The 26,296-nt window shown below is 35.7% G+C and overlaps 1 protein-coding gene across 1 annotated transcript in view; it reads right to left on the reverse strand.

Moving 5' to 3' along the window:
• Positions 1-26,296, reverse strand: part of SLC5A10 (solute carrier family 5 member 10) — a 1,811,293-nt gene that overhangs the window by 1,778,754 nt on the left and 6,243 nt on the right. Inside the window, exon 3 of the mRNA XM_044089581.1 lies at positions 12,184-12,288. Coding sequence (XP_043945516.1) covers positions 12,184-12,288 — 105 coding nt within the window. The remainder of the gene's footprint in view (positions 1-12,183; positions 12,289-26,296) is intronic.

Below are 26,296 nucleotides of genomic sequence, written 5' to 3' on the forward strand. Positions count from 1 at the left end.
TTGCTGCACTTGATGTTATCTGAGGAGGTAAACAGATTACATTAAGGCTTTCTGCAGCAACAGAACACCTTCCATACATCCAAGGGGCTAAGGGGCCGCTTGTGAGGTAGTCTATTAATATGCTTGCTTCTGCTTAAATGTATTTGCTGCTTGACTTAATCCATTCCCAAACCCTCAATATTTCTTGAAACAAGGGATAGGAGTAAGTTGCCCTTGTCTGCTGATATATCGAACCACTACCATGTTATCAGTGTGGAATGCTATCACAGACTGACATAGGGACTGCTTAATTCTTTGCTGAGAAGATTGCCTCCATTAACTATGTAAGTACTACATGAGAACACTGTGTGATACCTATGTAAGTACTGCATGTGAATATTGTAAAAACTATGTAAGTACTATATGTGAACACTGTGCTAACTATGTAAGCACTACTTAAGAATACCTGATAACTATGTAAGCACTACATAAAAACACGATAACCGTTTAGACACTGGACAAAAACACTGCATGAAAACTATGTAAGTACCCAGGGATGGCTGGTGGAACTGGCTGCTAGGCTGCAACCCCCGGTAAAACAGAAAATAAATTCCTTAAATTGAATAAGAAAACAAATTATTAATTTTAAATTAAAAAGAATAGTTGACTTTCTGTTTTGTTTTGGGTCCTTGGAGCTCCGCCCATGTGCATTGCTCTGAGGTAATCCAAAGCTTTTTGGGCTGCTGTTTTGAAAACATTCTGGACATAGCTTCCTTGACCATTAATCCATCAGTCATGCTTCTGTGGCATCAGCTGGCACCAAAGAGAAACATCGCTTAGTGAGTTTTTAATAATTTATTTATTTTTTTAAGTATATATATATATATATATATATATATATATATATATATACACACACACACACACACACACACACACACACACACAGACACACATATATAAATCTGTGTATGTATGTATGTATGTATATATATGTATGGGTTATCCTTACTTAAGCAACAGACCACTCCATCGAAACTCACTCCATTGATGCTGCAAAACATCGAAAACCTGCGGCCAATGTCACTCACACAGTAAGGAACCGTTTGGCAAGGAACCTGAACTTTGCCCCATACACCCGCAGTAGTGCGTTCTCGGAGTTAGAATATTAAGTAAGCGGGGTTTGTGGGGCAAAGCCCCCCACGTAGGGGGGTGTAGCCCCCTACATGTGTGTGTTTGTTTTAATGGTAGATTTTTACTTGTGGATGGCCAAACGGTTCCTGACCGTGCGAGTAACATCGGCTGTTGGGTTGTCAATGTTTTATGGCGTCGATGGAGTGAGTTTCGATGGAGTGGTCTATCGCTTAAGTAAGGGTAACCCATATATATATATATATATATATATATATATATATATATATATATATATATATATATATAGATATATATATATATATATATATATATATATATATAATCTTTTCAGGCACTCTGCCTGCTTCTGCTAGCATGCAGGAAAACAGTAAGTACTAAGTGTGTGAGTGTGTGTGTGTGTGTGTGTGTGTGTGTGTGTGTGTGTGTGTGTGTGTGTGTGTGTGTGTGTGTGTGTGTGTGTGTGTGTGTGTGTGTGTGTGTGTGTGTTGTGTGTATATACACAAATATATATATAAAAATGTAAATGGATGAATGCAGGCATATAAGCTTGCAACTGTTCTCATGTCATGTGTGGTCGTTTTTTTATTTTTTATGTATGGAGGGGGGTATATAAGATCTCAACCATCATATTTGTGTTTGCTTAATTTATGGTCTGGCAAATCAGTGAGGACTGAAGCATAACCCTTAGCTGCCAAGAATTTTGCACAATGACCACATTTTTGTCTTATATTTTTGGTCTATTAATCATAAAATGTATGGATTCTGGCAAATCATTGAGGATTAAAAACAAAATTATGTTGGAAAAACTGAGCACAAACTTAAAGACTATACCTATGAACATGAATATAGTATTAAAAAAATGAATTTATCTGACTCCTTAGCTAAACATGTGAATACGAATGAGCATTATTTTTTAAAATATTTTGTCATTGATTATGTCGATTAAAGGTGAGGGGAGGGCCTTGGGAACTTTATTTGCAAAAGAAAGCGTTAGTATGGCAACTAATTTTTAATGCATATTTTTATGCAGGGTTGAATGACTGCTGCAGTATGAAACATATTTTAGCATTAAAAGCTTTGACTAGATAGGTAATATTTTTAGTAACTGTTAACTAGCTTTTGGGTTAAAACAAGTTATTTAAATAATAAGGTAGTTTGGTCTTGTACCTGTCTTTGTTTTATATTTAAAATGTTTTTAAAAAGATGTTTTAAAGAAAAGGGTGGCTGGACCTTTAACACAACTGAGGAAGTGATGTAATTATTGCATCATTGTATTTGAGTCTTTTTAAACAGTGCTGTTACTGTGGGTGAAGAGTCTGAAAAAGTTCAACCTTTAGAGTGAGTCCAGAAACTCGGAGACTGAATGGCCAAAATATTCCTTTTTCTCCAAGGTATGGCTATCTTGGAGTTGGTACATATAAGTCCAGGGGGGTACAGGGGGTGCAAAAAGAAGTTTTAAGAAAAAGAGTGCTTTTCAAGACTCATGCTTCTCTGGGTATTCTGTCTTTTTTTTGGCTTTTTGGCACTCAGCATTTTGAGTGTCAACATTTCAATAGCAAACCATCACTGGGGCTAAGAAGATAGGAATCATATAACTCATGGCTAAAATGGCTTGTACCCGACTGCCTCCAGAGGAGAGCAGTAAGAAGTTGACTCAAGACTGTGTTGTTCCACCATAAGGGGGGCACAACTGCCCAGTGGCAGCTGATAATCCCAGCCATAGCTGCCAAGACTTCTCCGGAAGCAGCTCTGGTTATTAGACTCCCTTCCAGCTTCAGCTTCTTCTGCTGTCTATGCTGAAGCCACAACAATTCTCTTCGATTTTGGTAACGGAACATTGTGAGGAGGAAAACCTATCACCAAAGAATGAAAAGTTTCCCCTCCTGTCCTGTCTTTTTGATATATACTTTGACTTGTACTTAGTGAAATTGGTATAGCTGAAGGTGAGGCAGGCATGTCTTTGTACAGTAATGGCCTATGCTACAGCTCTGGTCAAGCCTTAATCTGCATTGAAGGATATGTATATAGTAAGGTTAGTCATGGTCAACACAGTGGCAGGCTAAGACAATAGCTGCTCTTTGAACAGTACATATGACAGCTGTTCGGTGGTTGAGGTAACTGCATCTGATATTTCCCTGGAGAACTCACCGTATATCTAAGATAAGATAACATCTTCAAGGATAAGGCAGCAAAAATGTATACATGCTCCCGTAAGTGGTCACATGTCCAGGACTTTTTATCCAGCAGGGATCTGAGGGATGGCAGCCTTTGTTAGAACCACTGCAGAAACAACTTTATCCAGGCTTGGGAGTTGTAGATCAGAGCATGTGTATGTGAGTTTGTGGGTCAGATTCTCCAACATCCCCTCAGATCTTTGGCCTCACTATCTCCAGTACTTCCCGTCTGAGGGAATGCTGGAGAATTTGTGTCATCCTTGCTGTTATCCAATCAGGCCAGTGTCAGTGGCTCTACAGGTAGTATACTCACCTTTGGTGTTGGAGGATCAGAAGGCTGTGGGGTATTTTCCTACCTCAGGTGCTTTGATTCATTTTTCAGTATTGACACTGCAGTACAGCAGAAGGATGAGTACTGCACCTCTGAGTGTGCTATTCTTCGGATGAGATGTTAAATTGCAGCCTAACTTGCCTGAGTGCGTGATAGCTTGGGTGGATGTAAAAGATCCCATGGCACTTTTCAAAAACATTAGGGGAAATTACCAGGTCCCATGACCAAATTCCCTTTAGTAAGCATGAATGCCACTTCAGGTCTCTACTGAAAAGAGGCTGTTAGCCTACTGGGACTAACCAAGTCAGCAACGTGCAAATAAATAAAAGTGTTGGTAACTCCATAGAAGAGTCAAGGTGCTTTCTCTTGCACATGGTCTTATTGTGCATCTAACAAGGTGACCCTCAAGAAAAAGAAAAATACCTCCTTTGTCCTGATATAGCAGATGGGCTCTGTGAATGCCTGGGGCTCACTGTCCTGCCGGGTAGGTTAGTGAACTGGCTGATCAATGGAATATGCCACATCATTGGACAAGACCAGTAACAAAAAGTCATATGGGTGACAGAAAAAACCTAAACAGGTTAGGTTTGATGGCTTTAGAATGATGCAGGGCATGAAATTAGCAGTGAGACCAGAGCAACAAAGGCCTTATCACTGGCTGCTGAGAACACCAAAATGGACCTAGACACTGATGAACTGGTGCCAACCAAACAGCTGGGATCTTAAGTCAACACAGAAACAACTAGCTGCTGGAACATTTTCACTGATGCCAATATCTTTATCAACCCTGCAGTACTTGGTACCAAAAAAGACACCAAAGAGACCATACTTGGAGGGGATTCATCACTGTCGTCACAGCAACAGTCAATGCCAATTTCAATGGGGCTGCAAAAAAAAAAAAAAAACTGGTACTGACAAGGATGTATCTGAACTAAGAGAGCAGAAGGTAACCTGGTGACCTTGTGTAGCACAGAGCCAAGCAATTTTTTTCCTGAGCCAAAAACATGGCTTCCACCTACTGCCTGTAATCTAGTTTGATGGCCAGGTAAATAGGGCTCAGTTCAGCATAGATAATTTCAGTGTGAATATTCAAAAATAACTTTTCTCTGTCTGATACTGGCATGATGGGAGGTGGAGCCCTGACCAAAATGGTGGGATGGCATGATGGGAGATGGAGCCCTGACCAAAACTGTGGGAAGGTACCTTGTCTAAAACTGAAACAGCCATTTGGGAACCAGGGCAAAACTGAAGAGAATGTGGCACAGGAAGTTGTTCTGGAACTTTTTATAGAATGCCAGCAAGAAATGCAGAACAGGGAATGTGTCCTCAGTTTAGAAGAAAATGATCTAAGACAAGAGTTGCTTGATTTAATAGAGATGGATAGACATACTAAGATCAATGAAAGAAATAGACTGCAGAAGGTCAATAAAACCAAAAAAGTTAAAAGTTTGATAAAACAAATGAACACAGTGATTAGGACTGTCCATAGAGATTTATGTGATATAACAGAAGTAAATAGGATACATTACTGTGCAGCCAAATTAATAACAGATAAAGTCCTATCACAAGAGCACAGGGTAGTAAGGGAAAGGAAGGGGAAAAACTGAATACCATCATGGAAGTATCGATTAGAGAAAACTATAAAGTAATTAAGACAAGAAGTGTCATTGTTAGAAGAGTATAGAAGAGGGAACAGATCAACAAAAATTCTCGGAAAAGATAGATGTGATAAAAGCAATGCGCAGTATTATAACAGATCAGGATTTATTGTGCACTATTGCAAATAATAAACTAAAAATATCAGCACAGGCAGAAAAACGTAGACGATACACAGATAAATATAAAGGAAAAGTACAAAATAAGCAGTTTACTGATGACCCAAAAATGTTTTATAGAGAATTGGGAAACAAGGTAAAAGGAATTGAAAGACCACCAAAAAAAAAAAAAAAGAAGAAGAAATAGATACATTTTGGAGAAATATCTATGAAAATCCTGTGGAACATAACAAAGATGCTAAATGGATAGAAGAAGTAAAATAATGAATAAGAAGTTTAAAGGTACAGGATATGAAATGAGATGAAGTAACAGCCAGAGAGATTGAAACAAAGTTAAGAAAGTCCTCTAATTGGAAAACCCCAGGCCCAGATGCAGTACCTAACTGCTGGCTAAAAGTATTAGCATCTTTGCATGAAGATTTAGCCATGAGTAAGAACTATTTATATGCGTACCACAAACAGACACCAGTCTGGCTGACAACAGGAAAAACAATGCTCCTACTTAAGAGCGAGCCTGCAAGCTACCCTAAAAACTATAGTCCAATAACTTGCCTTCCGACAACGTATAAAGTATACATCAGAATTGATGCCGATAGAGTTTTTCATTTAGAAGAAAACTCAATTATGGTAATAGAACAAAAGGGTAATAAAAGAAAGTCATGTGGAACAAAGGATCATTTGTTGTTAAATAAAGTCATAGTGGAGAAGTGTAAAAAGAGGAAGACTCTAAGTATGGCATGGATAGACTACAAAAATGTGTTTGACAATATCCCACATTCATGGATAAAAGAGTGCTTAAAAATGTGTAAGATACACCCTACACTGACAAACTACATGACAGCAACCATGAAACAGTGGCAAACCACTTTGCAGTTAAGCCATGATAAAGAACAAATTATTATTCCAGAGATAAAAATTCAAAGAGGGATATTCCAGGGTGACTCTCGGTCACCACTGCTCTTTTGCCTTGCCCTTAACCCATTAAGCTTTTAGTTTAACAGATTAGGTCATGGCTATAATTTGGCTCCCAGAAAGCAACAAAATGTAAAGACTTCACACCTTCTCTTTGTAAATTAATTAAAACTGTATGGCTCATCAGATGAGAACTGAAAGCACAACTGCAAGTAGTCAAAACTTTTTCAGATGATATAACAATGTCATTTGGTCTTGATAAATGTGCAAAAGCAACCTTTAAAGCAGGAAAGCTGCATCAGCAAGAAAACATCAGCTTGGGGCAAGAATGTGATATAAAAGAACTTGAGCAAGAGGGAGTGAATAAATATTTTGGAACTGATGAAGGATCAACATTAAAACATGAACAAATGCAAATAAAACTTAGTAAGGAATATTTTAGAAGGCTTAAATTAATCCTGAAAACAACATTAACATCCAGGAACAAAGTTCAAGCTCTAAATCAATTTGCTCTTCCTGTCCTAAATTATAGTTTTGGGGTAAATGACTGGCCCCAAAAGGTGTTGGATAGATTAGACAGGAAAAGAAGAAGGATGCTTCATGCTCATCAAATGATTTATAAAAATCAGTGCATTACCAATATTATATATTCCCCATTCCAAAGGAGGTATAGGCCTCCTTGAAATTGATTAAATGTATAGATCTGCAGTCATGGGACTGCATACATATCTGCTGACCTCATAAGACCCAAACATATTGAAAGTTTTGAAACATGAGGAGAATAAATCTAAGATGACTTCCCTGCTTAGTCTAGCAGAAGCATATTGGCATCAAATGGGAATGGAAACCAAACCAAAAGTAGACAAAAATCAGGCAGCAACTGAATGTGCTAAAAAAACAAAAGAAAGAATAAAGGGTGAAGGATCAGATGAGAAGGCAAGAAATGTGGAAAATCATAAATACAGTTGCAAGTATAGAAAACTCCTGGAACAACCTCATGCTGATCAGAATCGAACGCAGGAATGGTTAAGGAGAGGCAAATTCAAACCAAAAGATGAAAGGTTAATATTGGAGACCTAAGACAGTTGACTACGTACATGTTGGTTTACAAAGTCCATTGAACATGTGAGAGAAACAGAAAAATGTAGGTTTTGTAAAACAGAACTGGAAACATTTGCACACCTGTTTGCTGGTTGTGACATACTAATAGCAGAAGGACTGTATACTGAAAGGCATAATAATGTGACCAGACTGTTGCACTGGGGAGTGTGCAAACATTATAATACTGAAGTAGCTGAAAAACACTGGAAACATAAGCCACAAAGCATCACAGAAAATGATCCAACAGATCAAAAGATAGATGCAAGAAAACCAGATATACTGGTCCATGAAAAGAAGACAAAAGTAGCATTGATCACTGAAATCACTACACCCAGTGACTACAGTGTCTTGCGTACAGAGGGACACAAAGTTATAAAATATCAGGATTTGCAGACAGAAATGAGAGCAATGTGGAAGAAAGATATCTAGACAGTTCCAGTAGTAGTAGTAGGAGCAATGGGTCTTGTAAAAAAGAATTTACAATCATATTTAGATATGTTACTGATGCATGTAACTCCATACAAATTGCAGAAGGAGTCATCACTGGGCACATTGCAGGTGATGCACAGAGCACTTCTGGCTAAAATCAAAGATTGAAACAATACTAATTTCATGAATTTAATCATACTTTGACTAAGGAATGGGGTCCATTCCCATCATGGTATTAGAAACCCAAAAGACTTGGAGAAATTAAAAAAGGGAGGATCCAATGCAAGGACACTATACCATGTTCATCTCAACCTTCTTAATTGGAGTCCCATAGTGTGATGGGATATCTCACACCCTGGGGGTGTGTCAATGTATCTTAGCTTTCTTCTTGGCTGAATGAGTCAACAAAACTAAATATGTCATTGATAGCTTCAAAGTCAACTTCTTAGGAAACCTAGGGGCCAAACAAGGATTTGTAGTTGATGTTATCCAAGAGTCTATCAATTCCAACCTGTCTTATTTGTCAGATAAGGCAAACTTTCTCTTCTCTTCTTTTATCTTCTCCTCTCTTCTTTGGTGAAGGTTAACAGTGCTAAATTCTGGGTTCACGATAATATCTGAGCTATAGTTTGCACAATCCGAAGTAATGCAAAACAATTTTCCTGAAAGCTACTTTCAGCAAGCAACTAGGCAAGCATTTTATTTTCAGTGGGAGCAAGCCCCCCCCCCACTCCCCTTATCAGGGTTGACCCCCACACTCCATGAGTTATGTACAGCAACCCCAAAGTTGAAATACAGCAAGGAAAAGTGTTCATTCCACATAAACTGAAAATAGCTTTCAGAAAATGGTTTAGTGCGGCATTGTCAATTGGAAAAACTGTGCACAAGTTCCATAGCAGAAATACAGCTAGCAACAATAACACCACATCAACCAATGGTTTAAAAAAATATATCACCCAAAAAAATGGTTCAACTAACTTTTTTTTTAGGAAATAAAAACTTCAAACTTCCCTGTTAAAGGCCAGCAAAAAAGGTGACAACCACCTTTGTAAATAACAAAACCAAACAAAATAAATACATTTTATAACTCATGAACTGAACCTCTTGAAAAAGTAATCAGATTCCTAAGACTATTAATAGAGGCTAACGTTTTAGCTATACCATTGCAATGACAATCTCGAGAGAGAGAGAGAGCTGGCGAGGTGCATAATGTTATAGTTGGATGGAGCATAGCATCCTGAGAGAGTGCAAAGTGACAAGAAGTCTTAACTTCTGGAGATTTTGCCCAACAGATTACTGATGATGGACCCATTACTGTCATTCCCAAGTTAAAGCTATTATTTTATTATTTCAAACTGGCATGCAGGAAATGCTGCATGTGTACACATTCTACAGCTATTGTTCTTTTGTATCAAGCTCATATACAAGTAATACTGCATGTATACCCAGGATACGCATGCAGGAAATGTTGCATGTGTACACCTTCTACAGCTATTGTTCTTTTGTATCACGCTCATACACAAGTAATGCTGCATGGATAAACAAGATATGCATGTAAGAAGTGCTGCATGTGTACACCTTCTACAGCTATTGTTCTTTTGTATCAAGCTCATATACAAGTAATACTGCATGTATACCCAAGATACACATGCAGAAAATGCTGCATGTGTACACATTCTACAGCTATTGTTATTTTGTATCAGGCTCGTATACAAGCAATACTACATGTATACCCAAGATACACATGCAGAAAATGATGCATGTGTACACACTCTACAGCTATTGTTCTTTTGTATCACTCATATACAAGTAATACTGCATGTATACCCAAGATAAGCATGAAGGAAATGCTGCATATGTACACCTTCTACAGCTGTTGTTCTTTTGTATCAGGCTCATATACAAGTAATACTACATGTCTTTCGGCTTTTCCCGGTTAGGGGTCGCCACAGCGGAACTCCGGTCTGCTAATGATTGGTAGTTGATTTTTACATGCCGAGTTACCAGCCCTGATGCACAACCTTCAATGAAGGTACGCCCATTCATGCATGTCTCCACGCAGAAGACGGTCTAGCTGAGAATCGAACCGGACAGCGTCTTACACCCAAGATATTGATCATTTGTTCAGGCTGGTATACTGATACTGACCTGTCAATATCCATGCTGCAACTGGTATTCTAAAATTATAGGATGAACTTACATAGAGGGAGTAATGTTTGCCCGTGTGTAGACTATAGATACTGCCGTTTTTTTCCAGTCTGACTAAAAAGTGGCATATTCTGTGCGCTGGAATTTTTTAAGAATATCAAAGCAACAGAGATATATTTTTTGACAGTTCATATTCTTACAACTAACCTGTTCTAGTTTCTTTAGACTACAAAAATGCTTGTTTATATATCATAAAATATAGCAAGGTTTTGTAACTCATTAATGCATTTGTCCAAAAGAAGCAGATTGATAATGTAATTACAGATGGGATTGCACAAAAATGTTGCATTTACAACACAATTATACACTCTGTGGCTTGTAGAACCTCTTGCAGTTTCTACATAACATTTTGCTTAAAGCATATACATTAGCTATGCCATACAGAGCTGATATATTCCTTTCTAGTTTACAAACATTTTTATATGGTCTGATTGTATGTGTTAGACAACTGTAATTTTGTTCTGATAAAAAATAACTGTTAGTTCCTTTATCTTTAATTGTTAATGTACAAATGTCCTTATAAGTAATTAAAACAGTTATTTCCACAATCAGTTATTTCATTTTAGCTATCCTTAAATGACAAGAGGTGGTATCCATAGTCAATGTTTGAACGCGGTATCGTTATTTGTCATGTTTGCGAGTGAGCATAGCCAGCTAACAATTCATAGAAGCCATTTAATGTGCTATGCCCACGAATGAGTAAGAAAATTAAAGGAAATAGAAATGAAAAATTGTGTAAACCAGCATATGCTAATGAAGTGATTTTGCAATTCATAGTCCAACAGGTACACTGTATACGTACCTGTTCATAAAAGCATTGCTGCGTGTTTTGTATTTACTTTGCAATCCATGAACCATGTATGCACAAGTACATAACCCAAAATAAATTATTTCCCCAGCAATCCCTTCAGTAGTTTGTTCATGTGTACCCAAGCACTCAAGTGACATCAGTAGAAGTTATTTCCCCCAACAACCCTTTCATTAGTTTAACCATGAATGTGCAAGCAGTAAACAACAAACATTTATCCATTGATCCCTTCAGCAGTTTGACCATCTATAAACAAGCAGTAAATGACAAACATATCCCCACTGATCGCTTCAGTAGTTTGACTATGTATGCACAAGCACTACAATGACACCATTCTCCATCAATTTATTCAATAGCTTCACCATGTATGCACAAGCAGTAAATGACAAAAAGTTCTTGGTGACCTCAATAATCTTTCCTGAATTTTTATTTTCCTTACTTTACAAAGTCTGCAATTTCCTAAATAGTTTTCTGTATAACTCCAGAAATCCTTACATGTTTTCTATGCAAATGAGGCCTTTTTATGTTTATCTCTATGAATCGTAGTAATATGCCAATGTTTAAGGAACCCTCTCCATGTAATTCATCTCCCGTTAATGCTTATTTTCAAGTAGTTTACAGTTTTACTTTAAGTAGGCATGTTCAACAACACGCCTGTGTTTTTCCACAGTCAGCATGAATAACATATGCTGACTACATCTGCCTATCCGCATAGCACCTCTACTAATGAATTACAACTATACACAGACAGAGTGCGGGGCTGTGAATACCGACCAGGGTCTGAGTACCACACAGTATACAGTGAGAAGGGCTGTAATGTCTTAATGCACAACATGTCTCGGGACCCGTAAGTAAAGCGAAACTTACTATGCAGACCTACAGCAATTAATATTCAGGTTAATGATATCATAATCATGGTAACAAATATGTTATGTCTTCTCTTACCAAAACTGTATTTAATAGTATTTTATAACACAAACAGAAAAAAAATAAACAAAACATTAAAAAAGAAAAGGCTGAAAGTCACTTGTACTAATCAGATCAGTGGCTATGTCGTAAAGCTTGAGACAAAAAAGGGCATTACTCAGACAAACTGTATCTGCCATCTTATAGAAGACTCATCTGCAACAGCATCAGGCAAATAAAAAATACAAAATCTGGCCTGAAAAACACTGCTGACACCTAAAAGCAAGTCAAACATTTTGTTGAAAATAGCATCAACATTTTCCTTCAGGGGCTGCATCCATGAATGCTTAAATAAACTAATATCTGAATATTAAATTTAGTATAATAAAATGCATAATTTCTTACATTCCATTCAAATCCAGCCACTGCGATTCCTCCTGCTGCGCCAGACCCTGCCAGACCAATAAAGAGTCCAGAACCCTCACTGCTAGCAAAGAGGGAAGCCCCAATCTGAAAAAACAAACCCACACAGAGCTTTCAGAATGATGTTTTAATATGGGATTCCAAATGATGTCTAAGTAGTTAAGATTGCAGTGTAATAAAACAAAAAAATACATTTAGAATATCAAGGACACACAAGCATCACAGAAAGTCAAAAGTAAGTTATGACCAACTCCAGGTCAGAATCTGTCTCACTGTTCTTTCATAACTCGCACTAAAAGGAGGTCAGTATGAACTGAGGCTACAACCTCACTTGATATTCTACTCTGTCTGGTTTATTTTCTTGTAAGCAATTATGTACTGAGGACGCTAGGCTCTTCATTTATTATTCCTAATCAGATCAGTAATGGGCAGGTGTGAATTACAGTCAAGTAAATAAATGACAGTTATTGTGTCTTTTTCTTAAAAAGAGTATGGCAGAAAGAGTGCAGGACTCAAACTGCATTTTTATTTCTATCATATGTATGCAAAGTAACTGCTACTGTATTCCAGAAGAACTGAAAGTTAGAGAAGCTGTTGATAATCTTTCAGCATATCATAGTGCACTGAAAAATGAAACTTTGTCCAGGTTGTTGGGTAAAATGGATTCTTGCTCTACATGTGTGCACCAAGGAAAGCTAATCATAACTTCTACTATCTTGGATGTCTCTCTGTTGACGGTATCATTAGGAATGGTGGCTAAGCTGGCACTGTAACAATCACTGACCGCTGGTATCACTATGCTGGGCAGTTAACCCAGAGGGAGTGGGGCTTGGGTTAGACTACAGCCTGCTGCAGAAGCAGGTTTTGCATCAGGTAAAGGGTCAGGTATATGAATGTCATTGATTTGGCAGTGGCAGTCATTAATCACATGCAGGTGTTTTTGGCAATTTACGTTTCTGGTGAAAGTTGTCAAATTATATTACAGTCAAACTGCAGCAATTCACCTATAATATAATTCAGGAGTTTTTCTCTTTCTCTGTGGTCATGTGGTTGTGGAGATTATCCTGCTTAATTTCCAAGGGTGTAGCCCCCCCCCCCCCGACACACACACATAAAAGCAAAGTTTTAAATAGCTTTTGGTGATCATAAATGCAACACATTTGTTTACAATTGGCATCTCTTGGTATTTTTTAGATTAGATAATAGTAATTACCGATAAACTTTTATGACTTGTTTCCTGACTATCAAAGTTCAATGGCGATTAAAAGAAATAGAATTATATAAACATATATTGTTGCAGCTGATAAGACCGAGCACTCAGAAGAGCAAACACTCTTTTTCACTTAGATAAGCAATAATTAGATACACCACTAGTAAATAAAGGTACCTGCACATTTCGAAAAAAGGTACCATGAAATAACAAATGTTAAAAGCTGCTGTGCAGGATCCACCCAGGCAGTCGTTCAAGTATTAGTTCTAGAGTACAACACCAGTAAATAATCCAACAAGGTGCTTAAAAACCCATCAAGCACAAATTCAAGTGTCTATTCAGCCAGTATTCAGTCCACAAGGCTCTTTCAAATAACTTCCTCTGAGAAAAATATGAAATTATATTCAAAAGCCTTTATTAACTAAGAAACAAAAAGGTAAGCGCTTTTGCTGTGTAGCTTTTTCAAACCATAATAAAACCATTCACAAAGCTGATATATATATATATATATATATATATATATATATATATATATACATGTGCATAATAATTACCTAATTATATTTAATTAAACAATAAAACAATCAATTTTTAAAAGGCATACAGACAACAAACTACTTATATAAACCACATATTTTATATTTTATAATAATTGATATTAATACCTTTAAAAAAGTATATAAAACTCATTAAAAATAAAATAAAACCATACTGAAACTTCGTACTTTTTTCGGAGGAAGTTATTTGAAAGAGCCTTGTGGACTGAATACTGGTCTGAATAGACACTTGAATTTGTGCTTGATGCGTTTTTAAGCACCTTGTTGGATTATTTACTGGTGTTGTACTCTAGAACTAATACTTGAACGACTGCCTGGGTGGATCCTGCACAGCAGCTTTTAACATTTGTTATTTCATGGTACCTTTTTTCGAACTGTGCAGGTACCTTTATTTACTAGTGGTGTATCTTATTATTGCTTATCTATCTTTTTGCCTTTTACAACACCACGAGTTAACCATGGCGGATTCCTTGGAAAACAATGTTGAATTACCTTACAACCCTATTACCGTCCAACCAAAGAAAATGGTATATTCCAGGTTACAAAACTGCGTGACTGTTGACGTCAACCCGCTTCTTGAAGTTGAGTTAGTGACGGCCAGCAATGGTGTTTCGTTAAGCAACATGGATTATGAGAACATTAATTCTGTTTTATCTTCGATGGAGTCGGAATTGTTGAAACTGAAACATTTACAGATGCAGCAATTTCATTTTGAAGTCTGCATCCAGAAGAAGGTGATACCTAGGGGTCTTAGGATCCTTAAGATGCCAACTACAGGTAACGCTTATCCAGAACTTCTTTTCTGTTGGCAACAATTGAACATAGAATTAAGTATTAACTATATGAAATTGCTAAATGAATTTTTTCTGCCAGAAGAAGGTAAATTACAAGAAGCAATAGAAAAGAAACAGCATGATTTGTTTAGTCAATATCAGCCCAATGTTATTAATCTGTTGTTGGATCGTTTACTGGATTCGGTGTGTCTGTATGAGGAAAGACTCTTGGAACAGAAAAAACATAAATTATCAAGAGACTTATATGATTTTGGGAACGGTCAAGTCTTCACTTGGCCTAGGAATGTTAGAAATGGACATGATAGGTCTTTTTATCCTCGCAACAGCAATATGAATATGCCTAATAATGCTATTAATAATAATAATGATATAAGTGAAGACATAAATCAGAATGGACTACCTATAGATATTAACAGAGCTAACCCAAATGTGTTGACTAATGTGATTATCGAAGATTGTGTACCTATGCCTATTGTAGAAGCTGTTGTTAGTACTAATGTTTCTGCTCCAGTTAATTTTAATATAGGTAGTGTGTCTAATGATTCTGCTTTGACGCCAACTAATACCCAAGATAATACAACTAATATAGCTAATAAAGAAAAAGCTAAGGATAATGCTAATGAGTTAGTGGTCTGTAGTAAGACCACTTTTTCATCTGGTATTAGTGCTGGTTTGGATAAACACAATCCTTTCCCTATAGCCGAAACCTCTGCCAGGGGGAGAAATCGCTCAATGAGCAGAGGGAGACAGAAAAGAAGGCTACAGGGATGGATATAAGGGAACCAACTATAAAGAAAATGTGGGAGATGATGACTTAGTTTGGAACCTCTCCCACAGACCTCTCAATAAATTTGAAATGGAAGTCTTGAATAAAGGCCTTTCGTTTATTCCATCTAAAGTTAGTAATGTTACTGAAACAATTCTTGATGTTAAATTATTTGTTAGAAATATACAGTTGAAAATGTTGTATGCAAATAATGAAAGAAGGACAACTGAGGGATGTTTTAGGAAACCTAGTACTTTTGTACCTGTTTTACATCCTTTATTAGATACTTTCAGTAAAATTGTTGAAAAGGACTTGTTTAAAATGAAGGAAGATAGACAAGTCATTCTTAATAAGCGAAACCTAACATCAAAACATTTTCAAGCACTACAGAATTTGAGGAATGATAGAAATATCTCTATTAGGCCAGCAGACAAGGGTGGCCCTATAGTTATAATGGACAAGGTTTCATATAATAGGAGTATGTTTGAGATGTTGAGTGACACAAACTATTATGAACCTATGCCTAAAAATAGAGCCCAAGAATACATTTTAGGGGTACACAAGGTTCTGGATGAATTGTATAAGAAAGAAATTATTGATATAAATATGTATAACTTTTTGCTTATTGATACACCTATCATTCCGATAATCCAAGGGCTACCTAAAGTGCATAAAGACCCAGTTGCCCCTCCAATGAGACCAATTGTGTCAGGTCAAGGGTGGGTCACAGAATCCTTATCAGTATTCATTGAGAAGATGTTAAGACCCATAGTGGATTCAAATATTTTTATTTTGAGAGATTCTAAACAGTTTTTATTAGACTTCTATGATGAAACTGTAAACTTAAAGGATACTGATTTAATTACTATGGTGACAATGGATGTTAATTCATTATTCACAAATATACCTAATGATATAGGAATTAGGAGCATCAAATCATGTCTTGAAAAACATTCTAACTTGTCAGAGAATAAGAGAGACCTTATCTGTTTATTCCTTAAATTAGTGTTGAATAATAATATTTTTTTGTTTGAGGAATGCCTATATTTACAGAAAGATGGCGTAGCTATGGGCACTTCATGTGCCAATAGCTATGCCAATCTAGTAATGGCATTATGGGAAGAAGAAAGACTTTTTCATCTTGAGATGTTTCAAAGGTTCGTCTGTTTTTACAGAAGGTTTGTAGATGATTTATTTTTTCTTTGGGTTGGTTCAGCAGATGATTTGAGCAGATTTTACAGAGAAATAAACTCATCAACTCCATTTTCAAAATTTACTATGACTAGCTCTAAGGACAGTATAGCTTTCTTAGACGTATCTGTGCAGCATATGTGGAACGGGGATTTTAATACTGGGGTGCACAGGAAAAATTGTTGTAAGAATACATTGCTGCATAGAAGCAGTATGCATCCCCAACATGTCTTTACTAACATTATAAAAGGGCAGGCTACAAAAGCGTCTAGACTAAATCCTATACAAAATAATTATGAAGCTGAATTAGAAGTTCTGAATAAGAGGTTATTAGCCCGTAATTATAAACATAAAGAAGTTGAGGAATGCTTTTTGAGTGTTGACCAAGAAAGGGAAAATAAAGCATGTCCTTACTTCTCAGATAAAGGTAGTAGTTATTATAAAGATTCTTTTTTCTCTAAAATCTTTTTATTGAAATATCCAATAATATGACAAAACTTCAGCAACAATAAACACTAACATCATCATTGTATTAAAGTACATTTAGGAGTTAGAACAATTAACATAGCTGAAAAAACTTGAATGACACAATCAGAAGCGTCAGACTTATAACACTATATACAATATTTACAAGTGGTAACCTGTAGAAACTCAAGCAAATGATATTATAATTGTAGAAAATATAATAATGATTAAGAACATTGAAAAGAAAAACAGAACATCCTACCCCATCAATGACCAAACCCTTAGTCCATATTAATAATAAACAAAACCTTTTCAATAGCTTTATCCATGAAAATCCGTTTTTTGGGACTCTTCACCAGAGTTTTCTGCGTGGAGATATATGAGTAAGCCAAGGATCTAAAGCCAATCCAGTTCAAATTAGTACGATCAAGCTAATTTTTAGAAATGTAAAATTTTATGAGTGAGCAAATGTATATAATCACATGCGTGTCCAATTTAGAAAGGAATAATAATGGTATATGAAGGATTGCCATCTCCCAAGATAAGGTGGATTTGTGGTATCCCATTCTCTGTAAATGTATTTTCAAAGAAGTCCAAAGCTTGTGTGAATGAGGGCAATACCAAAAAACATGCAAAAGATCAGCCTTGGGAAAATAATAACACGGACATGAAGAGGACTTATTTGGATTGAATTTGTTAAGTTTAGAGGGAGTGAAATAAGCATTATTATTTATCATCAGTTGAGTATAATATAATTTCTTGAAAGGGGAGTACTCCAAAGTTATCTTAATAGCATATATTTTCTGATCTACTGACAAATTAGGATTGTGTTTATTCCAAAAGTTGGAAAAAAGGCATGATGAGTCTTGTAATAATTTGGTAAATAGGTTGTATGACTTAGATACCATTTTCTCAGGGGATAGTAGGGCATTAATAATCGTGTCCAAATTAATGAAATCCTGTTTCCTAGGTTTTAAATGAGCATATTTAGACAGAACTAACTCTTTTAACTGGCGCAAAATTGTAGTATAAGTCCTATTCACATTTAGAATATTTCAGATCGACATATCCTTATATTTCAATAAATCCCATACTTTAAAGTTTTTAATTTGTGGAAATTTAGATAGATTAAATTGAAATCCATCTAGCTTAAAATTAGGATTTAAATGGAGCGGCTGAAATAACTGAGAAATAGTGTCAAGATTGGAAATTTTTAGATAAAGATTCTTAAAAAGTAGAGAATAGAGATGAAAGGAAGCAGTAGAAAATAACCTTATTTTATACCCAGGACATAAATTCAGTTAAGCATGTGTTGAGTACACATTGGGATATTTTAACTACTAATCCTGACATTAAAGAATTAGTGGGTGAATACCCTCGATTTACATACAAGAATAAAAAGAATCTGCACAGGTTATTATGTTTCCCAGATAGTACTAAAATAGATACAGTAGGCTTTAATGGTACTGTAACATGTGGTAAATGCAATTTTTGTAGGTATATTAACAGTAGTAATATGTTTGTGCATCCCCCTACTTCTAAAGTCTATACTTTTAATGTTACTGGTTCATGTAATACAGAACATTTAGTGTATTTGGCTACCTGTTCGGAATGTAATGCGTTTTATGTAGGAAAAACGGACAGGAAGTTAAAAAATAGAATTAGGGAGCACATTTATCAAATTAGAATGAAATCAGAAGTTAATGCTCTCTCTAAACATGTTTTAAAAGAAGGTTCTATACATGCTTTCAAGTTCATGATTATACAAACTAATACACCTAGTCAAAGAGGGGGAGATATAAGAAACCAAACTGAACAAATAGAAGCAGACTGGATAATCAGACTGCAGGCACATAATCCCCCTGGCCTAAATGATAAAATTCCTTTAAAACTTAAGCTAAAAGGTAGAAAATTCAAATACTAAACATTAGAAGTTTCAGTATGGTTTTATTTTATTTTTAATGAGTTTTATATACTTTTTTAAAGGTATTAATATCAATTATTATAAAATATAAAATATGTGGTTTATATAAGTAGTTTGTTGTCTGTATGCCTTTTAAAAATTGATTGTTTTATTGTTTAATTAAATATAATTAGGTAATTATTATGCACATGTATATATATATATCAGCTTTGTGAATGGTTTTATTATGGTTTGAAAAAGCTACACAGCGAAAGCGCTTACCTTTTTGTTTCTTAGTTAATAAAGGCTTTTGAATATAATTTCGTATTTTTCTCGGAGGAAGTTATTTGAAAGAGCCTTGTGGACTGAATACTGGTCTGAATAGACACTTGAATTTGTGCTTGATGGGTTTTTAAGCACCTTGTTGGATTATTTACTGGTGTTGTACTCTAGAACTAATACTTGAACGACTGCCTGGGTGGATCCTGCACAGCAGCTTTTAACATTTGTTATTTCATGGTACTCTTTTTCACTTGTTTTTCATCCTGCCATCTGCTTGCTGTGCAAGATTGCATCATAGTAGGTCTGGGAATTTGGCTTTACCCAACTGTTGTGCGATCTCAGAGTTGGTATATATAATTAGCCGGGGGGGGGGGGGTGCAAAACATTTTTGTTGTAATTCAGTCATTTTAAATTCATTCCAAAATGATTACTCTTTTTTCATTCATTCTTTGAAGCATTCAATATTTGATGCATATATATGTGTGTGTGTGTGTGTGTGTGTGTGTGTGTGTGTGTGTGTGTGTGTGTGTGTGTGTGTGTGTGTGTGTGTGTATACACACTCACACACACATATACATATATATATTATATAATATATATATATATATATATATATGTATAGATATATATCTGTAGGATCATAGGAGATTACTAGGCTATCGACCCGGAGGTCATTTTAAGCCTGGCCATTTCATCCCAATGTAATACCATAGAAATGCTAGTCAATACCCAAGATTGCATTTAGTGGTGACTGCCATGTCCAGGAGGGTTGTGGGCTCTATTCCTGGTAAGAATTTATGGTGCCCCATCCACTCGTCCAGGTTCCTCTTAAATGGAGTCATAGAGATTCTCTGTTTCACATGAATTGGCAGCCTGTTCCAAAGCTGCGGCAGTCGCTGGGAGATAAATCTGTCCCTCCAACATGTCCTATTTAAGTCACAGGCCATATTTAGGTCCCTGGAACAGGTACCCTAGTCCCATTTGATTTATGAATATGCAGCAAGTTCATTGGGTTTGGGTCTTGGATTGCTCTGTAGGCCAGGCATAAGTCTCTCCTAAGAAGTCTATATGATACGGAGTATAGTGACAGGGACTTTAGTTGGTCTTTGTAAGGCATATGCTGGAGCACCTTGATCTTCTTTGTTAGAAACCTCTGAGGTCTCTCTAATCCCTGCAGGTGCTTAGTGCAGTACATGCCAAACGGGGTGTTATACTTAATTATGGGCCAGATAAGTGTTGAGTATAGGAGGGTTATAACTTCTTTTGCTCTCGATGTGATGCCTTTACTAATCAAGTGTGCTATGTAGAAAGCTTTCCTTACTACAGTAGACACATGGTGGTCAAAGTTAAGGTCTCAGTCAACTTGTGATCCCAGGTCCCTTACCACTTCATGGGTACTTAGGGTATTGTTGTTGATTTGATAGAGTGAGGTGAAGTTGTTTGTGCCGAAGGGAATGATGATGCATTTCTTTACATTCAGTTTGAGACCATAACTAATAAACCAGCCATTGGTCTAAGTGAGACCCTGCTGGAGTATACTGACATCATTTGGGGATTCAATGATTGCACCTAGTTTGTAGTTGTCTGCAAACTTGGTCAGCCTCAACCTCTTAGTTTTGACCTGAACGTCTGGGAAGTATATACGAAACAGTAGATACTTTTATATATTCACACACATATGGGTGCAAACCATTCTAACAAATGTCCAGCAGTCCCTACACCAACAACCTGCTATCAAAATATCACTAGATTGACTGACACATTCACTGACATACACGTCAGTATGACTACAGTGACACCGCCAAGAACAGCCACAAAAATGAAGCCATGCCAACACTCCTTAGGTCAACAGAGGATAACTCAACAAAAGGAATATCCATTTGGCAGAGTATAAAGACTGATATGTAGTACTCAGCTAGGGTGCCTTTTGTGCGGAGTCTGCATGTCCTCCCTGCGGTCACGTGGGTTTCCTCCAGGTGCTTTGTTTTCCTTCCACATTCCAAAGAAATGCAGTAGATGGATTGGACATTTTAAATTGGCCATAGGTTGAAGTGTGTGTGTGAGTGAGTCATACAAATGAACTACCATGGCAGGGTTAGCCACCCAGCGGTGTAAACCTTGGCTCAAAATGATTGTCCCTGCTAAAGTAACACCCAAACCCCATATGAAAAATGGGGGAAAAGGGGTTGAGGATGAATGGATGGATGATGTAGTACAATGCAAATGCAAATCACTACTGTGTCTAACTCCATTATGTCAGATAATGTCTCATCGGGAAAATACTAATCAAATAATCAATACCAATAAGTGTCTGTGATTGTGTGTGTGTGTGTGTGTGTGTGTGTGTGTGTGTGTGTGTGTGTGTGTGTGTGTGTGTGTCACCATTATCCAAGTCCTACCTCCATACCATAGGTATTGCCAAACAGGTATAGCCTTCACACAGGTATGCACATTGCCAATTCATGACGGAATACTCATGACCTTTGCACAAGAACATAATACCTACTTTGCAGATGTTATGGTAGTCTGATCCTCATTGGGAGTACAACAAAATGATACTTCTGCATACTGCCGACAGGCAAAGGCAGTTATATGTACTTGCGTATAGAAAAAGAGAACATGACAGCATGTCAAAGAATGCATTAGTCAGACAGTAACATTCTCCCATGGAAATGTACATACAGTGCACATGTAAATAACAAGAACTGTACATTAATGCAAACTTTATAGTATGAGGGTTGTGCATGAATGTACATGTGTTAAGTATGACGTTCACCACATGCCAGTGTTGAAAGTGCAGTATGGTGACTTGTTAAATCGACAACTGCTTGTCATTTTTTTTTCCATGCTAAGTAATACATACTGTGGTTCGTCACATCATATGCTTGTGTGACAGCAGCTTACTTATGGGATTATCCTCAATGTTTCTAGAATCGCAAAGACAACCACTTCAATAAGTATATGGGCTTTACACAAAACATTGACATATCTCACGCCAATATGATCATTCTTCAAATGATGTCAATGGCCTAACATATGCATAGCCAATGCTTCAGTAAGCTGCATAGTGGAGTAATCCTGCTTATGGTGCAGTATATTCAAAGCACTTTCAGCCATATGCGTTGAATGAGATTGTGTTTTCTTCTTCAGGAATACATGCCAGAACCTTATTGAGAATGACAAAACATCTGTTCTGCTCATGTTTGATGTCATTCATAATATTTCTTATGTCAAGTTTACCTTTTCCAAATGTGGTTCTCAGCCAGGTATGCCAGCCTTCAGCTGCATTTTGAGTTTTGGGGAATCCCATTAACACAAGATCTGTAATTCCCCAAAAGGAATGTGGAAACACAGGACAGAAACGAACAGCAGTTCTTTTTCTGGTATTTAATTTTCGTAGTCTATCAAGCACGTATGTGTCTTCCAGATATTTGAGTAGTGAAGTCTCTGTGGTATTGCATGTTTGTTTCAAGACTGCACAAATTTCATTGGATTCTGGAAGAGTCAAGAATGGAATTGCCGGGGCGTGACCAAGGATGAACACAGGATAGCAGCAGATTTCTTCAGCTCCACCAATTTCATTGCACTGACAGGAATTAATTACTTAAAAAATTAATTTTTGAAGTAATTTTCTTTCAAAATATGTTTGTTTTATATAGTTCTTGAACGATATCTAAAAAAGAAAGGAAATTTTAACAATATTCCTGTCAGAAATCACATTGGAAATTTTCCTGTCAGTTTATCAGTCTGAAATGAGTTCCAGTAAGACAAATTCTCAAGACTCCAGCATCAAGAAAGAACTTCAGTATCTGATAACTATAATCCAGCAACTTACTGCTAAGATGGATAAAATAGATACTAAAATTGATACCTTCATAGAAAAAAACTACAAAACAAATAGACTTGTTACATATAGACCTGCAACAACAGAAGATATGACAGGCATAGAAGAAGCTGTGAATGACATGGAAAATAGAATCCAAGAAGAGGAAATCAACATTGAGTTTCTGCTGAAACAAAATACACATTTACAAACAAAGCTGGATAACTTGGAAAATAGATCTAGCGCAATAACATTAGGATTTTGGACTGCCAGAAAATATTGAAGGTAACAATATTACTTCTTTTTAACAACATGGCTCCTAAAACTTTAGACTTACCAGAAGCATTCTCTTTTGGTATCGAAGAGCACATAGATCTATAGCTAATACTAACTCTAACAAAAACTATCCTAGATCAGTCATAGTTAGATTTCTATCATCTTTAGATAAAGAGATGGTTCTTAAATCTGCTTGGGCTACAGATCCTGTTAAGATTAATGAGACAACTGTGAGTTTTGACGATGACTATTCTCCCTTGGTAATAGCTAAAGAAAAGTTTTTCTGCAACTAATAAGGGAGCTTAAAAGCACAGTTTAAAACATACCTTCTGTTTCCTGCCAAGCTAAAATCTTCCTTCCTGATGGTCCTAAAATTTTTGATGACTTAGACTCTGCTTTACTGTTTATTAAAAAATAAGATTTTGGATAAAATAGAGGAAATGGAATGGGCTAGTCCTTCATTAAAGAGACTGGCAACTGAAACTTCGTGGAAGACTTCAGAGAAGAAGAAGAGACTAAAGAACAAATGATTTGTTCTATGTTTTTTTCTTTTTCTCTCATCATTTTACTTCATTATTAATCTTTTTAAATATAGTTCCTGCATTTCCAGAAAGCCACAAATGTTCTGAAAAGATTTAATCAAAGTTATTCTCTGTGTGCAAAGAAATGTTTTGTTTCATAACCAGTCAAAATATCTGAGGAACTAATAACAAGCTATTATTCAATTTGTTTCTCTTTCTGAAAAAAGGTCAGTAATTTGATACATTTTTTTTTTTTTCTTTTTCTTCTTTTCTTTGTTTAAACAATGACATTCTATTTAGATTATGTAGTGGGTAAAGGGTGGGGGAGGGCAGGGAGAGAAGAGTAATGAAAATATGATAAATGGAATAATAACATATTTATTCCTTGTAAAAGTTTATATGTTCTTCAAATGCTATTCCTAATTATACTTTCTTGATTATACTGCTTATGCTTGTTTGTAAATAATCTGTCATGCTTTAACTAATAATAATTAGAATTAAATAATAGTAAATAATGTTTTATTTTTAACTCTATTAATATAAACAGTAAGTAATATTCCATTGTATATACTTCTTATAGCTTTCTCTTACATTTTTTTTATTTCTGCTTTACACTCTTTTATTTTCTACTCTCTTTTTCTTTTCTTTATTCTTTCTCTTTATTTTTTTTCTCATATTAATATATAGAAATGCTTTTGATCATATAGACACATTAAATAATAAGATTTGCATAAAAATAGAGTTGGGACAAAAATATTGAGTTTTATTACTTATTAATAACTTTGGGCTTAATTTCACTTACATAGAGGCTGTAATAACCTGTAAAATACATTTGTCATGTTTAGATGCATTTACACTGCTAAATGAATGTTTGTCACTAGTTTTTAACAAGTTTCAAAATGTTAAGGGAGACAATCTGGGATGTGGGCTACCTCATGAACAGTGCCCTTGAGTTGTTTCAAAAGCTTCAACTCTCAGAATTCTCACAGAGAAGCTGAAAGCAGTCAATCTGACCTTTGACCCAGATATCACACTGACACATCACAGATTCAGGAAGAACACTCTACCAGGAAGTAGAACTGATGCAAATGCGACTATGTGAAGGAAAATGAACTCTTTGACATTTAAATGTGAGTTATTTTATATAATTACTTAAATATCTATGTTATAATTCATAAAATATGTCAGTTATAATGATTTTAAATGATGCAGTTTCTTGTAGTAAGTAAATGTCTTATTTTAGAAGGCATAGAAAATGAAACATTTATTCAAGTGTTTTGAAAATCTACTTGACTGCAGCATACTAATCTGTGTTAAAGACTTATGTTCCAAACATATACATTACTATAACTCATTTAATTCATCTGATTGACAAGCATAAATAACTTTATAACTCTATTCTGGAAGAAATTGTCATGTGATATATTTTAAAGCAGTAGTATAGACATACAAAATACAGATGTTTTTTTTTACAATAATGCAAGTGTTTCTGAGAATTTGCATAACTATGCAGTATGATTTATAACAATTTCTATAAATATAATATTTTATTCTATTGACAATAATGAGTATGAGTAAAATGCTCATATACAAGCAATTCAAGGTTTTTTGGAAGCTGTTGACTGCATTTACATGACAGAAAATAGATGCATCTTAATATATGTAATGTCTGAACCATATTACCCAAAGTTTTGCATTTAAATGAATGTTAGAACTTATTTTTACATACTTTGAATAAATTAATATGTAAATATGCCTTCCTTTTTTTTCTCTCTTTCTTTCACTCTCTCTCTCTTTTATTTCTCTCTCTCCTCTTGGTTCCTAATATCAAGTTTATTTGAATGCTATTTGAATACAAGTGTATTATATTACATAGATGTATATAGTAGTATGAATAGTTTTTAAAAAAAGTTTATTTTAGTTTATATGATGCTGTTTTATCAAATGTGTAGTCTTGTCTTGCTAGATAATTGAATTGAAAGCTGTTAATTTAAGTTAAATATAACCAGTATTAAATTGATAAGGTGGTAGCTGAGGTACTGCTGCTTAGGGTAGGGGTTAACTTGAGTGGTAAATACTACTCTAAGTTGGAGTTTTAACTCCAGGCTGGATGCAAGGTTTAATCCTTACATTATTTTCACTTGTTCATTGTTATATGTATATAGTTTTGACATCCACAATATATTTTGTACACTCATTGGCACTACAAACAAAATTGAATCCTATACAAAATCCCATAAGAGATTCAATAAATACAGCTATATTTAAATGTACACCTAAAGGAGGAGATGTAACATTACTTATGTT

The sequence above is a fragment of the Protopterus annectens genome, chromosome 12.part0, assembly GCF_019279795.1.
Source record: "Protopterus annectens isolate FY-2018-M chromosome 12.part0, PAN1.0, whole genome shotgun sequence".
In the NCBI taxonomy this organism is placed as follows: Eukaryota; Metazoa; Chordata; order Ceratodontiformes; family Protopteridae; genus Protopterus; species Protopterus annectens.